The sequence below is a fragment of the Macaca thibetana genome, chromosome 20, assembly GCF_024542745.1.
Source record: "Macaca thibetana thibetana isolate TM-01 chromosome 20, ASM2454274v1, whole genome shotgun sequence".
Lineage (NCBI taxonomy): Eukaryota > Metazoa > Chordata > Mammalia > Primates > Cercopithecidae > Macaca > Macaca thibetana.
The window spans coordinates 27,561,949-27,577,752 of record NC_065597.1 but is presented as its reverse complement, the minus strand read 5'-3'; the positions used below and the strand labels follow the sequence as shown (position 1 = coordinate 27,577,752).

The window sequence follows — 15,804 nt, the reverse complement described above, 5'->3', positions numbered from 1 at the left end:
TTCTACAGGGAAAATAACCTTCCATTCTCTTTTGTACCGAGCAGAGAGGAAAGAACATTGGCTGAGCCAGGAGGGTTAGCAAGTTGCAGGATGACCCTGTTTATCTTGTGAGATTCAGTTGGCTTTAAACGTTTTCAGAGATCATATGGTTGCTTTTGTATATATTTTGTTTGTATAACTTGGAATCATTTTTCTGCTAATCTTTTGATTTTAAACATGTCTCTGGTACGTAGTACAAGGTTTGAGGGTTTTTTTTGTAGTTTGAAACATAGCATTTTTAAAGGTAATTTTGTTCATTTACATTTATTGTTATGTTTTACTAGATCTGCTGTCTGTTTTGCTGCTTTTTGTTTCATTATAATTTGATTATCTAAGTACTTCTGGTTTTAGGTTGGCCTGTGCCTAGCACCATGTATCTTTCATTTTAGATTTCTTAGACCTTATCAAACTTATTTTTCTTTTTTTGAGATGGAGTCTTGCTATGTTGCCAGGCTGGAATGCAGTGGCGCCATCTCGGCTCACTGCCATCTCTGCCTCCCAGGTTCAAGCCATTCTCCTGCCTCAGCCTCCCGAGTAGCCGGGATCACAGGCACACACCACCACACCCAGCTAATTTTTGTATTTTTAGCAGAGACAGGGTTTCATCATGTTGGCCAGGCTGGTCTCAATCTCTTGACCTCGTGATCTGCCCACCTCAGCCTCTCAAAGTGCTGGGATTACAAGCGTAAGCCACCATCCCTGGCCCTCAAACTTATTTTTCTTAATCTAAATCTTCTAATAGCTAACCGACTCAAACTTCAAGTGTTCTTATTTCTGTAGGTTGCCACATATAGCTATCACGAAGCAGAGGAACTTTGGACTTTCTTCTATAAGCATCTTAAGCTGTTGGCTTCCTCCTTCTGAACACTCTCCGCCCCGCCCTCATGCTGTGGGGCTCAGGGTTGAGAAATGCATTAATTCTCGATTCTCCTTTCTGGCTCTTACATCCAACTTGTGTTCTTTCATTGCACTGATCACATACACGTAGTAACATACTATAGTGGGGTGGGAACAGAAAGGATCTAAAGGGTGTTTTTCTCATTCTGGGCAAGTCTCTCCAAGCCCAGCCTATGAGTCTTATCTTCAAAAAGTGAAATAAAATAAAGCTAATATACTGAGGACTGAAAGAGAACATGAGTGAGGCTGTTCCTGGCACACATGAGCTGCTTGATAAAAATTAACCTCCTCTTCTCCACCTTGTTAGTGTTCTCAGTGGCTTTGCACACCAAATGTTTTGTCTTTTTATTGTAAAGCTTGACCTTGAGGATGTTCCTGGGCTCATCATTCTTGGTGGTATGGTGACTTTTTTGCTTTTTATTTATTAATTGTGGTGGACAATTAACAAATAACATAAAATGAACCTTTTTATTTGTATGTTTATTTATTTATTTTGAGATGAATCTCGCCCTGTCGCCCAGGCTGGAGTGCAGTGGTGTGATCTTGGCTCACTGCAACCTCCGCCTCCCAGGTTCAAGCAATTTTCCTGCCTCAGCCTCCCGAGTAGCTGGGATTACAGGCATGTACCACCATGCCCGGCTAATTTTTGTATTTTTAGTAGAGATGGGGTTTCGCCATGTTGGCCAGGCTGGTCTCGAACTCCTGACCTCAGGTGATCTGCCTGCCTGGGCCTCCAAAGTGCTGGGATGATGGGCGTGAGCCACCACACCTGGCCCAAACCATTTTAAAGTGTACAATTCAGTGACTTTCAGAACATTCACAGTGTTGTACAAGCCTTACCTCTGTCTGATTCCAAAACTTTTTCATCATCCCAAAGAAGATGGTGGCTCTTTCAAGATGCCAGCTTTGGCGTCAACTGGACCTTCTGGCTGTCTGACTTTGGACAAGCATTGTAATCTCCAGCCTTTGTTTTCTCACCTTTAAAATGGAAATAATGCTGATCACCTTACGGGCCTTTTTAAAAAGAACTTGATTGAGGTATAATGTGTGTACCACAAAAGCAAGTCATCCTAAGTGTACTTTTTCAGTACTTTTTTGTGAATTTGCAGAGTTGTGCACCCATCACCACAATCCCAATTTTAGAATGTCTCTATCATTTCCTGTTCCTATCTCCAGCTCCTTGTAACCACAAGTCTGCTTTCCGTCTGTATGGGTTTGCCTTTTTTAGACATTTTATACCAATGGCAGCTGACAATATATGGTCTTCATGCCTAGCTTCTTTCACTCAGTGTCCAGTTTTCAAGGTTCATCCATATAGTTGCATGTGGCAGTGCTTCATTCCTTTCTGTGGCTGAGGAATATTCCATTGTGTGGACGGACCGTGTTTTGATAATCCACTCCTCTGTTGATGGACATAGGGGTTCCTTCCACCTTCCATGATTCATATTTACTACTGTGTGTCATTCTCAGTACTGTGGCACTGTGCTGGTACACAGAAATGCTTAATAATTGTGGTTGGCCGGGTGTGGTGGCTCACGCCTGTAATCCCAGCACCGTGGGAGGCCAAGCTGGGTGGATCACTTGAGGCCAGGAGTTTGAGACCAGCCTGGCCAACATGGCGAAACCCTGCTTCTACTAAAAATACAAAAATTAGTCGGGCGTGGTGGCAGGCGCCTGTAGTTCCAGCTACTCGGGAGGCTGAGACATGAGAATGGCTTGAAGCCTGGGGGCAGAGGTTGTAGTGAGCCAAGATTGCGCCACTGCCCCCCAGCCTGGGCAATAGGCTTTTCTCTCAAGAAGAAAAAAAAATGATGGTCATTGTTTATGTTATTTCCTTATGGGCTTTTTTTTAAATGCGGATGATTTTCTTACCTTTAGACTTGTTATTTGTGGTTTTGATAGCTTTTTTTTCGTCAAGCTGTCCATCATCATCCTGAAATTTCGTTTGTTAAAGTCTTACAATCCACATATGGCAGTAACTGTGTATCATCATGGCTTAGGGCTGTCTGATAAGCCAGGTCACCTGTTTCCCTCATTCATGCCACAAGTGTTTACTGAGTGCACCATGGGTGCCTGCAGGTTCTGTGGGTGAAACCTGTGTACTCCAAGAGGAGAGAGTGACTGTATCCATTTTGCTCAGCCCTGTAGCCCCACAGCCTGGATGGTATTTGTTGAATGAAGGCAGAGCCTCTACCCTTGTGTAACTCAGTGCGGGTGGAGAGCCCATAGCAGACCCAGGACTGGAGGCTCCTGCATCATTAGGAACATCGGTGGCTGAAGCTTGCTTGTCCCAGCTGGCAAGAGCCAGTTACGCCTGTCTCCTTCCACCTCCATGTATGGTGACGTCACTTTGATAGCTTGACATCAGCCACTGTGGGACTATTTACACCATGGAAATGGGCAAAAGACACCAATCTGAGCTTTTGTCCTTTTATTATTATTGTTATTATTTTTTGGAGCGCCTGGTGTTAAACATTTACCAGAACACCCATCTGCCTTTCCAACCTCATGACCTATTCTTCTCCTGACAAGATGTTTTTTACAGATGAGGAAGTTGAGGCACAGAGAATTGAAGGGACTTGGCCAAGGTAACACAGCCAAAATTCCAGCCCCGGCTTCCTCGGGCTGTCCCCACGGACATGGGAAGACGCAGCATCAGATCTGCCTCACTCCCTCCTCCCCAGTCAGGTTTTTTCTGCTGCTGAATTTCCATTTCCATCCCTCGCCAGGGTTTTCAGTGCTTTGCTTCCCAGTGTGTTGCCTGAGCCACCCTCACATCCTGTCCCTTCCTTCTTAATAGGAACACTGTGTTTTCCTTTGTTCTTACAGAATTTCGCTAAGGAGTTTGTGATCAGTGATCGGAAGGAGCTGGAGGAAGATTTCATCAAGAACGAGCTGAAGAAGGCGGGGGGAGCCAATTACGACGCCCAGACAGAGTAACCCCAGCCCCCCCCGCACCGCCCCTTGCCAAAGTCATCTGCCTGCTCCCCGGGGGAGAGGACCGCCGGCCTCAGCTACCAGCCCACCAGCCCACCAGGGAGAAAAGAAGCCATGAGAGGCAGCGCCCGCCACCCTGTGTCCGCAGCCCCCACCTTCCTGCTTCCCTTAGAACCCTGCTGTGTCCTATCTCATGACGCTCATGGAACCTCTTTCTTTGATCTTCTTTTTCTTTTCTCCCCCTCTTTTTTGTTCTAAAGAAAAATCATTTTGATGCAAGGTCCTGCCTGCCATCAGATCCGAGGTGCCTCCTGCAGTGACCCCTTTTCCTGGCATTTCTCTTCCATGAGATGAGGTCTGCCTAGTGAGATCTGTACGACCTCACGTTGCTTTCCAGAGCCCGGGCCTGTTTTGCCATCTCAGTTTTCTTGGGCCCTGCTTCCTGTGTACCACTGAGGGGCAGCTGGGCCAGGAGCTGCACCCGGTGCCTGCAGCCTTCATAAGCACACACGTCCATTCCCTCGTCAGGCCCAGACCTCCTGGAATCTGCCCTGGGCTCCCTCATCCCACCTCCATCCAGAGTTGCCTAAGCTGCATGTCCAGCAGAGGCAGGATTGCTCGGTGGTGAGAAGGTTAGGTCTGGCTCAGACTGAATAAGAAGAGATAAAATTTGCCTTAAAACTTGCCTGGCAGTGGCTTTGCTGCACGGTCTGAAACCACCTGTTCCCAACCTCCTGACCGAAATTTCCTTGTGACACAGAGAAGGGCAAAGGTCTGAGCCCAGAGCTGACAGAGGGAGTATTTCAGGGTTCACTTCAGAGGCTCCCAAAGCGACAAGAACGTTAGGGAGAGAGGCCCAGGGTGGGGACTGGGAATTTAAGGAGAGCTGGGAACGGATTCCTTAGGTTCAGGAAGCTTCTGTGCAAGCTGCGAGGATGACTCGGCGAAAGGGTTGCTCCGCCCGCCGTGCTAGCTGTGAGCTGAGCAAAGCCAGGGGCTCACAGCACCCCAGAAGCCTGTGGCTTCAATCCTAGGCCTGCACCACGCATTCAAAAGGATAGTTTTGTTTGGTTTTTGAAGAAAGATGAGATTGGCTTGGTTCTTCATGAGCACATTTGATATAGCTCTTTTTCTGTTTTTCCTTGCTCATTTCATTTTGGGGAAGAAATCTGTACTGTATTGGGATTGTAAAGAACATCTCTGCGCTCAGACAGTTTACAGAAATAAATGTTTTTTTGTTTTTCAAAAAACAGTTTGGTTTCTGATTTGTCCTACAAAGTTCTTTCCTTTGTTGTAAAAACAAAGGCAGTCATCATCACCTTCAGATTTAATGGGTGTTTGCGGAGCTGCTGGGGCCAGGCACGTTCGTGCTCACTAGCTTATTTCATTCTTAGCACCCATAAGAAACAGGGGCTGCTTTTGTCCCCATTTCCTCAAAACTGAGGCTCAGAGGGACTCATTCACCTGAGGTCACCCAGATAGAAAGTGGCGGTGCTGGGATTTTTTTTTTTTTTTTTTTTTTTTTTGAGACAGAGTCTCACTCTGTCGCCCAGGCTGGAGTGCAGTGGGGAGATGTCAGCTCACTGTAAGCTCCACCTCCCAGGTTCAAGAGATGATCCTGCTTCAGCTTCCATAGTAGCTGAAATTACAGGTACCTGCCACCATGCCTGGCTAATTATTATATTTTTAGTAGAGATGGAGTTTCGCCATGTTGACCAGGCTGGTCTCGAACTCCTGACCTCAGGTGATCTGCCCATCTCGGCCTCCCAAAGTGTTGGGATTACAGGCGTGAGCCACCACACCCAGCCAGAGCTGGGATTTGAACTGAGATCTCTCCACGCCCCTGGTGCTGTGGCTTGTGAAGGGAGCGGGGAGGCCACACATGTGGGACAGTGATGGGACCACAGGTAGTGATTCTTTTTGAGTGGCCAGAACTCCCCTGTCTGCCTTTTTAGGAAAAGCCAGAGAAAGCATCTTCCTCGTTGGCCGTGACATCCTTTCCGAGGTTATCCTACAGCTGAGAAACTGGACTTCCAGCACACCAGACCCTGTGGGAGCCCAGAATCAGGGCAGAGGAATTTCAGACACAGACAGCGGGGTTTAGAGGAGCTGAGCGTGGGGCAGGGAGGGTGCGGGGAGAGGGCAGAAGCCGAAATCAGGGCAGGAAGGAATCCTACAAGGTATGGACAAGACCCTCATCATGCTGCCCAGGTGGCAGGGGGCCATAGGTCGCCACCACCCCCAGCCCCAGCCCGCTCCAGCCACGTCTGGGTTCTAATTTCTGCTCATCTGTTCACAGCTAGCTGTGTGGCTTTAGGCAATTTAGTTAACCTCTCAGCCTCGGTTTCCTTATCTGCAAAATGCACAACATTGCCTACGTGTAGAAAGGCTTAAGACGCAGTGAAGATTGTGCAGGCAAAGGGTGCCTGTCAGGGCGCAGTGTTCTTATCTCACACCTGCCCCTGGTCTTGTTAGCTCCGTGGGCTTCCATCTTTTCCTGTACCTAGAGTCGAGGGAGCTAAACTAGGTCCGTTCCCAGTGCACGGGTTTTAGCTCTGTTCCGAACTTGGGCTCCGTTCAGAATATGGGCATGACTTCATGTCACCATGCACTCCGCCCCGCAAGCCTTCCATCCTCTCCTGGAATCTCCTGGTCAGCCAAGCCCTCCTCCAGGCTCACTGCCCACCCCACTCCCTGCCCCAAAGTGGACTAGAAAGAATGAGCAGCTCTCAGCTCTGCCCCTGGGCCTGTGGCCTCATCCCTGGCTGTGAATTAGGATCACTGGGAGCTTTGAAAATACAGATGAGGCCTCTATTCCAGACTAGTGAAATCGGAGTGCCGGACTCAACAAACGCCGGCTTTTCCTTTCCAGACAGCTGCAGAAGTGGCCCCGATCCCGGGCAGGAGGGGCTGGAAGGGAGGTCTGCATCTCCTCCGTGGGTTCCTCTTGTGAGTGGAATCTTTTTTGTTTGTTTTTGTTTTGTTGGTTTAGAGACAGGGTCTCACTCTGCCACCCAGGCTGGCGGGCAGTGGCACGATCACAGATCGCTGCAGTCTCCATCTCCTGGGCTTAATCGATCCTTCTGCCTCAGCCTCCCGAGTAGCTAGGACTGCAGGTGTGCACCACCACGCCTAGCTAATTTTTGTATTTTTTGTAGATAGGAGGTCTCCCTGTGCTGCCCAGGCTGGTCTCAAACTCCTGGACTCGAGCAATCCTCCCACCTCAGCCTCTCAGAATGCTGGGCTTACAGGCGTGAGCCACTGCACCCAGCCATGAGTGGAATCTTGAAGGGCAAGTGCAGACAGGTTTATTGAGCCCCTACTATGTGCCAGGCACTGGCCTAGGTATGGGGATTTGATGATGAACAAACTCAGACAGCCCCCACCCTCAAGGAGGCTGAGTCTAGTAGGGATGACGGATATTAGTCAACTTGTCCCACCAGAGGGTGCGTGTTTCCAGATGAGGATAAGTCCCCTTCAGAGGAAAAAGCCCAGGTTCTGTGAGAGCTCATGAGGGCCCTGGATCTGGTTGGGGTATGCGGCAGGGCTTCCCTAAGGAGGTGGTACCTGAGCTGAGAACGTAGGGAAAGGAGGGGAGGAAGAGGAAAGTGTGGACACAGCCTCCATGGAATGTTTGCCCACGGGTGAACCAGGGTCTGAAGCAGCTTGTTTGTGTGTCAAAGAGCTTGGCTTTAACTCGAAAACTGCAGCTTGGGCCTTTGCTGGGGGATCCCAAGGGATCATGAGACCATTGAAGGCAGAGAAATCTTGCCTTTTTTTTTTTTGAGACAGAGTCTTGCTCTGTCACCCAGGCTGGAGTGCAGTGGCGCTATCTCAGCCCACTGCAACCTCTGCCTCCTGGGTTCCAGCGACTCTCCTGCTTCAGCCTCCCCAGTAGCTGGGATTAGAGTCACCCACCACCACGCCCTGGTAATTTTTGTGTTTTTAGTAGAGGCAGGGTTTCACTATGTTGGCCAGGCTAGTCTCGAACACCTGACCTTGTGATCCACCCACCTCTGCCTCCCAAAGTGCTGGGATTACAGGCGTGAGCCACCACACTCGGCCCTATTTCTCAACTGTGCTGGGTGTTTATACCCCACAGGTTATCTGGTGAGGGGGTCCAGGCCCAGGGTGCCGCCCTGGCTGGGGTAAAGTTCCCTGTAGCTCCTGCCCTGAGGATGGGCTGCCCTCGTTGAAATCTTTCTGTTCCCCATTTCTTAGTGAACCGTAAAAGAGAAAAACAAGAACCAGAAAATCTGCACAGTCCAAGTGATGTAGAAAGAATTTTTTAAAAGAACCAGAAAAGGCCGGTCACCAGATGACTCAGTAAGAGACAGTGGGCAGCACAGCCGTGGCTCAGAGCTCAGCCTTAGGCTCAGGTTTGAGTCTGAGGTCCGTGGCTCACCCGCCAGGTGACCTTGGCCAGCAGTGTCACCTCTCTGAGCCTCAGTTTCCCCCTCTATAACACAGGGCCATGATCACAGCACTTCCCTCATGCATTTATTGTAAGAACTAAGTGAGCTGAGCCTTGCCAGGTGCTTAGCGTGATGTGATCTGTTAGATTCCTATAGTGACTCTGCACAGTCCTGGGGGACCGTCCTTGTTTGGGGCAAGGGCTGTGGCCATGAGCAGCAGCTCAGGCCTAACCCCAAGGCAGTGATGGAGCCATCTGATCCTTCTACCCCTGCCTGTCAATGTCACCGCCCGTGGGCTGCCATTATGAATCTAGGGCTTGGCTGGCATCACTTTGAGTACACAAATGTCTCCACCTGGGCGGGACTTAGGAGCGAGCAAAAGGCATGGCTCTTCTATCCCTGTTGGGAAGGTGGGGCTGGGACTGGGAGCCAGCACGGTGTGAGGGGAACGGTTGGAACCTGAGCTCCCCACCTAGGGGCCGCGTGACCTTAGGCAGGATGCTTGTCCCCTCTGAGGAGTTCCCAAGGTGAGTCACACAGCTACAGGAGGTTCAGCGGGGCAGGGATGCACCCGTCTCTTGCAACGGGGGTCACCAAGTGTTTGTGAAGAGAAATACAGCCTACCACACACTCCTAGGAAACAGCTGAGCCAGGATTTGAACCCAGGCAGTGCCGGGTTCAAACATCTTTTAGGAGATTATGCTGTAGGATCTCACAGAAATGAATGAATGAATGAGTGAACCCTAACATTCTGTGCAACAGAAGGAGACTGGTTAGTCTGCCGGGGTCCTCAGCTGCCTCACAGACCAGGACACCACCACTCCCCAGCACTCCCTCGGCAGGTGCTCCCTGCATGCTGCAGGAAGGATGGAGCAGGAACTCCAGTAATCCAGGCTGCTATCCAAAGAGGAGGAAGGGCCAGGAAGTCAAACTTCACCATGGCCATGGTGTCCCAACAGCATGAAAACAAAAGCTAGCCAGGCGCAGTGCGCACACCTGTAGTCCTAGGTGCTTGGGAGGCTCAGGCAGGAGGTACCTCCGGCCCAGGAGTTCTGGTCTGTGGTGCACTGTGCTGACCAGGTGTCCACACCGAGTTTGGCATCAATGCAGTGAGACTTTCTGGGAGCGAGAGAAGCTTGGCCTTGCGCTGGGGTTGCTTTCAGCTCTGAGATTCCTCCCAGTCTGATAGATGAGGCACTTGCAATATTACGTTTTTGTTTGAATGTAAATAAATTCCTTTTCTTTCTTTCCTTCTTTCTTTCTCTTTCTTTCTTTCTTTCTTTCTTTCTTCCTTCCTTCCTTCCTTCCTTTCCTTTCTTTCTTTCTTTCTTTCTTTCTTTCTTTTTCTTTCTTTCTTTCTTTCTTTCTTTCTTTTCTTTCTTTCTTTCTTTCTTTCCTTCCTTCCTTCCTTCCTTCCTTCCTTCCTTCCTTCCTTCCTTCCTTCCTTCCTTCCTTCCTTCCTTCCTTCCTTCCTTCCTTCCTTCCTTCCTTCCTTCCTTCCTTCCTTCCTTCCTTCCTTCCTTCCTTCCTTCCTTCTTTTCTTTCTTTCTTTCTTTCTTTCTTTCTTTCTTTCTTTCTTTCTTTCTTTCTTTCTTTCTTTCTTTCTTTCTTTCTTTCTTTCTTTCTTTCTTTCCCTCTGTCTCTTTCTTTCTTTTCTTTCTTTCTTTCTTTTTTTTTTTTTGAAACAGAGTCTCCCTCTGTCGCCCAGGCAGGAATGCAGTGGCACAATCTTTGCCTCCCAGGTTCAAGCGATTCTCCTGCCTCAGCCTCCCGAGTAGCTGGGATTATAAGCGCCCGCCACCATGCTCAGTTGATTTGTGTGTGTGTGTGTTTTGTTTTGTTTTTTGAGATGGAGTCTCACTCTGTTGCCCAGGCTGGAGTGCAGTGGCGCGAACTCGCCTCACTGCAACCTCTGCCTCCCAGGTTCAAGCAATTCTCCTGCCTCAGCCTCCTGAGTAGCTGGGATTACAGGCACGTGCCACCGCACCTGGCTAATTTTTGTGTTTTTGGTCGAGACGGGGTTTCACCGTGTTAGCCAGGTTGATCTCAAACTCCTGACCTCATGTGATCTGCCCACCTCGGCCTCCTAAAGTGCTGGGATTACAGGTGTGAGCCACCACACCTGGCCAAATAAATTCTTAAGTCATAAAACTAAGGGAAAAATATGTTTTAGAGCTTTTTTTCTTCAGGATTATGCCTTAATTTTGAGCCTTTCTTTGCCCATCAAAACAGTTCATCCTAAATTGAGAAGAGAATTTCACCTTTTTCCAACAGCAACTCCATGTTAGCTTTTTGCTACCCCTCACCCACTCAGCAACCTGTGGTCAAGGGCAAACTTCCAGAAGGGCCGGAGGGGCTCTGCGTGTCCCTCTAGCCAGGACCTTGTCCACCTTCCTCCTCGCATGCCCGCATCCGGGCCCTGACATTCTTCCTCTACTTTTCTGAAGGCTCCTCTCTTTCCCTCTAGAGGGAGACTGGTCTCTGCTGGTCTGCCTCTTCTAGAAGGTTCCCTGTGCCCTGTGAAGTGGGCTGAATGATGACCCCCAAAAGAGTTGTCTGTGCCCCAGAACCTGTAAATGTGACCTTATGTAGAGAAAGGGTCTTTATAGATATAATTAAAGATCATCCTGGATTTAGGGTAGCCCCTAAATCCCGTAACAGGCATCACGGGGAGATTTGAGACAGAGACAAGAGAGATGAGAGACAAGAGACAAGAGAGACAAGAGATGTGAGATGAGAGACGAGAGAGATGGCCACGTGAAGGCAGAGGCCGAGATTGGAGTGAGGCCTCTGCACGCCTGGAGCCACCAGGAGCTGGAAGAGGCAGGAAGAGCTTCCAGAGAGAGCATGGCCCTGTCCACACTTTGATCTTTGACTTCTGACCTCCAGAATCGTGAGAGAACATCTTTGTTAAGCCCCTGGTTTGGTGATTGACTGTGGCAGCCGTGGGGGATGAGTCCGCCCTCTTCCCTCCCTCCTCCAGTTGCTTCTCCCCTCCCCCACTAACTGTGCGCCTCTCTGGGGCAGGTGCCCCATCCCAGTGCCCGGCGTGAGGCCTTGCACACAGTAGGTACTCACTAAGTGGTCACTGGGTCGGCTTCAGTGGAGTTCCCCAGTCTGAAAGGGGAGGAGGTGGGGCCCTGCCCAGCTCTTCAAGCCACACACAGAATCCATACTTGCTCAGGGGCTCGGACCTAGTCTGTGCTGAACTGGGCAATGAGACCGGAGGTCTTTCTGGTTTTCTCTGCCTGGGTGCTGGCTCCCGCCTCTGGCTCTGCCCCAGGGCTGGCCCTGAAGGACAGCTATGCTGTGTGCCTGTCCACCTGTCTGGTTCCTCCACCCCAGCGGCTTGACCCCATTACCCTGAGTCTTCCTCCCTTTTAATCGTCTCTGAGGGAGTCTGAAAACACCACTGCCGGGAGGGGCCATGGAGGCTGTCGTGTGCTGCAGGCTGGGGGTTCTGCCAAGTGCCCCCCAGGTGTCAGGTGTGGGACTTTGGCTCCCTCTGGGTGGGGCAGGAGAGGCGGGTGTTGCCCTAAGGCTAAAGGCACACCAGGGAGTCTGGGGCAGGGGCTGTTCTGTCTGCCTGTGCTGGGAACTGGTTGAGGGAGCTGCCCCTGCAACTGGGGGATCAGTGAGTAAAGAGGCCCCTTTGGGCCTGGAGCGTTGGCTCACGCCTGCCATCCCAGCACTTTGGGAGGCCGAGGCAGGAGGATCGCTTGAACCCTGGAATTTGAGACTAGCCTAGGGAACAATGCAAGACTTTATCTCAGGAAAAAAAAAAAAAAATAGAGATGGGATCTTGCTCTGTTGCCCAGGCTGGTCTCGAACTTCTGGGCTCAAGTGATCTTCCAGCTTCAGCCTCCCAAAGTGCTGGGATTATAGGCGTGAGCCACTGTGCCCGGCTGGAAACCCCTTCTCTACGAAAAATAAAAATGAAATTAGCTGGTCCTGGTGGTATATGTCTGGTCCCAGCTAATCAAGAGGTTGAGGTGGGGGAACTGCTTGAGTCCAGGAGGTCAAGTTTGCAGTGAACCATGATCGTGCCACTGCACCCCAGTGTGAGCAGCAGAGGAAGACCCTGTTTCAAAAAAAAAAAAAGAAAAAAGAAAAAGAAAAAGAAAGAAAAGAAAAAAGAAAAAGCCCCTTTGAACTGAAGGCTACACTGCATGGGTTATTTCTGGTAAACCTGAGAGAATGAGACCAGGCACGGAATTCTTTGCTCCTTGGTTCATCCCCAGCAGTTCCCATGTCTGGTGTCAGTGCTAAAGACAGGCCACACCACTGTGTGTATGCACAGGCAAGACAAACTGTGATGACTCTGATAAACCCCAGAACATAAAGGCAAGGGTAAAAGGCAGCTTGCAAAGTGATGGGGCACAGTGATAACACTTGTGCTAAATTTCCAAACAAAATCCTAAGACCTTGGTTACGAGTGGGTCCACCTGAGCAGAGATGCATCTGGCACAATGAAAACGAGAGGTGAGCCCTGGGAGGAGGGTGGGAGGAGGGAGGAGGGTGGGAGGAGGGAGGAGGGTGGGAGGAGGGAGGAGGGTGGGAGGAGGGAGGAGGGTGGGAGGAGGGAGGAGGGTGGGAGGAGGGAGGAGGGTGGGAGGAGGGAGGGAGGGGGAAAGACAGTGCTGGAGTGGAGCTTTGGTGTGTCTTTCTGGGCTCATGTATTTTTAAAAGAGCTGAAGGAAATAAATAAGATGTAAGCATCTGGGTAACACACCTTACAGATGCATGTAGTAAGATGTTAGCATCTGTATAATGGGTATGTGGAAATTAGATAATTTTCCCTATTTTTCTGTCTGTTTGGAGTATTAAAGTTAAGAAATACTTTTTTTTTTTTTTTTTTTGAGACAGAGTCTCGCTCTGTCGCCCAGGCTGGAGAGCAGTGGCGCGATCTCGGCTCACTGCAAGCTCTGCCTCCCGGGTTCACGCCATTCTCCTGCCTCAGCCTCCCGAGAAGCTGGGACTACAGGCGCCCGCCGCCACGCCCGGCTAATTTTTTTTTTGGTATTTTTAGTAGAGACGGGGTTTCACCGTGTTCGCCAAGATGGTCTCGATCTCTTGACCTCGTGATCTGCTCGCCTCGGCCTCCCAAAGTGCTGGGATTACAGGCTTGAGCCACTGCGCCCGGCCAAGAAATACTTTTTAACCAAAGAAGGGAATTCATGTAGTACCTGCTAATCAGAGGGAGGAATGTCAAACTGCTCACCTGGAACAGGCGATTTGGTTTAGTACACCTGTTGGAAGAATCAGCAGGAAGCTAAGAAGAAAGTAATGAGGGTTCTTACAGAGGGTCAATTAAGAACAGAGAGGACAGATGGCTGCGCCATGAACGAGTTCTGAGTATAAAGATTCAGACGCTACCAGAATGAGGCTGGTTGCTGCTGAGAACCAAATTCTTTGTCTGAAAGGTCAAGAGACTGAATGGCCCCAAAAGCTCCCAGTGCCCTCCTGTAGACTGCCTCCCTTAGCCCGAGGGCACTCACTGCCCAGGCCCTCATTTCCTGTACCCCTGTCCCCATCCCCCAGCCTCCTCAGATGCCTTCCACCTGGGTGCTGGCTGCATTTGGCTGCCCGCAATCCCTATCATCCCTAGTAGAGCCCAGGGCTGCACCAGGGGCATGTCTTATACATCTGTCCAGCTCCTCCAGCTCCTGGCCCAGTGCCTGGCAAACAGTGGGAGCCCAGTAGCTGCTCACTTAATGTATGGATGCCACCTAAATGAGCTCACACCACAAAGAGACCAGTAATCCCTCAATCCCATCTCCAGGTTGGCTTTTAGAGCCGTGCTTCTCAAAGGCTGTCCCCAGAAACCACCTACAGTAAAACCACCCTGTGTGTTTGTGAAAATGCAGATTCCTGGGCCCCACTCCAGACCCAGTGAGTTTCAGTCTTTGGGGATGGTCCCAGAACTACATTTTAGGCGAGTTTACCAGGTGAGTCTTAGATATTCTTATGAGAATATCTTTACAGCGTACAGAGCCTAATAAGGCCTTTTTTCCCAGTGTTTGAAATGCATGGTCTGGGGACCAAAGCACCAGCGTCACCTGGATACTTGCTTAAACAGCAAATTCCACAAGACCTATTCCATGCACAGCCAGGACAGGTAGTAATCTGTGTTTGAGCCAACTGTCCAGGGCCATGCTGAAATACGTTGGAGTTTGAAAACCATTGCTTTTGGCCACATCCCTACTCTCTTCCTTTTTGCTGGAAAACAAATTTTGATTCCATTTTAGAAGAATTATTGTTACTATCTTTTGAGACAGGATCTCACTCTGTTGCCCAGACTAGAGTGCAGCGGCTCAATCATGGCTCACTGCAGCCTCGACTGCCCAGACTCAAGCGATCCTCCCACTTCAGCCTCCCAAGTGCCTGGGACTACAGGCACAGGCCACCATGCCTGGCTTTTTTTTTTTTGTAGAGACGGGGTTTTGCTATGTTTCTCAGGCTGGTCTCGAACTCCTGGGCTCAAGCGACCTTCCCATCTTGGCCAAAGTGCTGGCGCTACAGGTGTGAGACACTGCGTCCAGTCATTAGAAGACTTTTTGGAATGAACTTAATTTTTTAAATTTTATAAGTATTTACATGCCATCACAATTGAGAAAACGCAGAGATAAAGAGGATGAAAATAAAAATGACCTTATACCTCTCTGAGGTCACTGTTTTCACATTTGGGGGTGCAGCCTTGCAGACTATTCTGAAAAATTTTAAGTTCCGGGGTACATGTACAGGATGTGCAGGTTTGTTACACAGGTAAACGTGTGCCATGGTAGTTTGCTGCACCCGTCAACCCCATCACCTAGGTACTAAGCCTAGCATGCATTGGCTCTTTTTCCTAATGCTCTCCCTCCTCTCTCCTTGTGGACTTTTTAATACAATGTGTACATCTTTATTTTCAAAAATTAAGATTATGCACTTTATATTTTTGTACTGTGCTTTTTTCACATGTCAATATATGGTGAACACCTTTTCACATCCATGAGTACTATTCACTATTTTTGGTGGCTTACATTGGTTAGTTGAACAATAATTTCTCTAGCCAGATCTCTACGGCTGGATACTTAGAATTGGAATTGGCACACTGGTGACAAGCCAAATTTGGCCCCCTGACATTACAGGACTACACACATCTGGCTTTGCAGTGTGCAGTTTACGGCAGGGAGCACCCCACACTCGGACAAACACAAAACTGATGTCCTTGGAGTTGTGCAGGGCATGACTTGCACGACAATGCCTGGAAGCCCCAGTGCAAAGTTTGGATTGGGTGCTAACATTTATAGATGAAAAGATTTCACCTAAAAATCTAGCTTTCAGCTTTTCTTGACAAACATGAAGATCGACTAACCCTGGGTTTACATTCCTGCAGAGTAACAAGGGGCTATGACTGAGCTACAGTTGCCTGCATGGATGGGGGCAGGGGGAGGTGCACTATCCAGGGCCCTCCAGCCCCCAACTACCCACTGAACCTCCCTGCCGTCCTTTCATTAGCTCCTTTACGTTGTCT

At 49.6% G+C, this 15,804-nt stretch overlaps 2 protein-coding genes across 2 annotated transcripts in view; both read left to right on the top strand.

Annotated features, from left to right (window-relative positions):
- Positions 1–4,523, top strand: part of COTL1 (coactosin like F-actin binding protein 1) — a 52,927-nt gene extending 48,404 nt beyond the window's left edge. The window contains exon 4 of the mRNA XM_050773798.1: positions 3,766–4,523. Within this exon, the coding sequence (XP_050629755.1) occupies positions 3,766–3,876 (111 nt within the window). The 3' untranslated portion in view covers positions 3,877–4,523. The remainder of the gene's footprint in view (positions 1–3,765) is intronic.
- The window catches only part of MEAK7 (MTOR associated protein, eak-7 homolog), a 672,801-nt gene that overhangs the window by 571,319 nt on the left and 85,678 nt on the right, over positions 1–15,804 (top strand). The window lies entirely within an intron of this gene.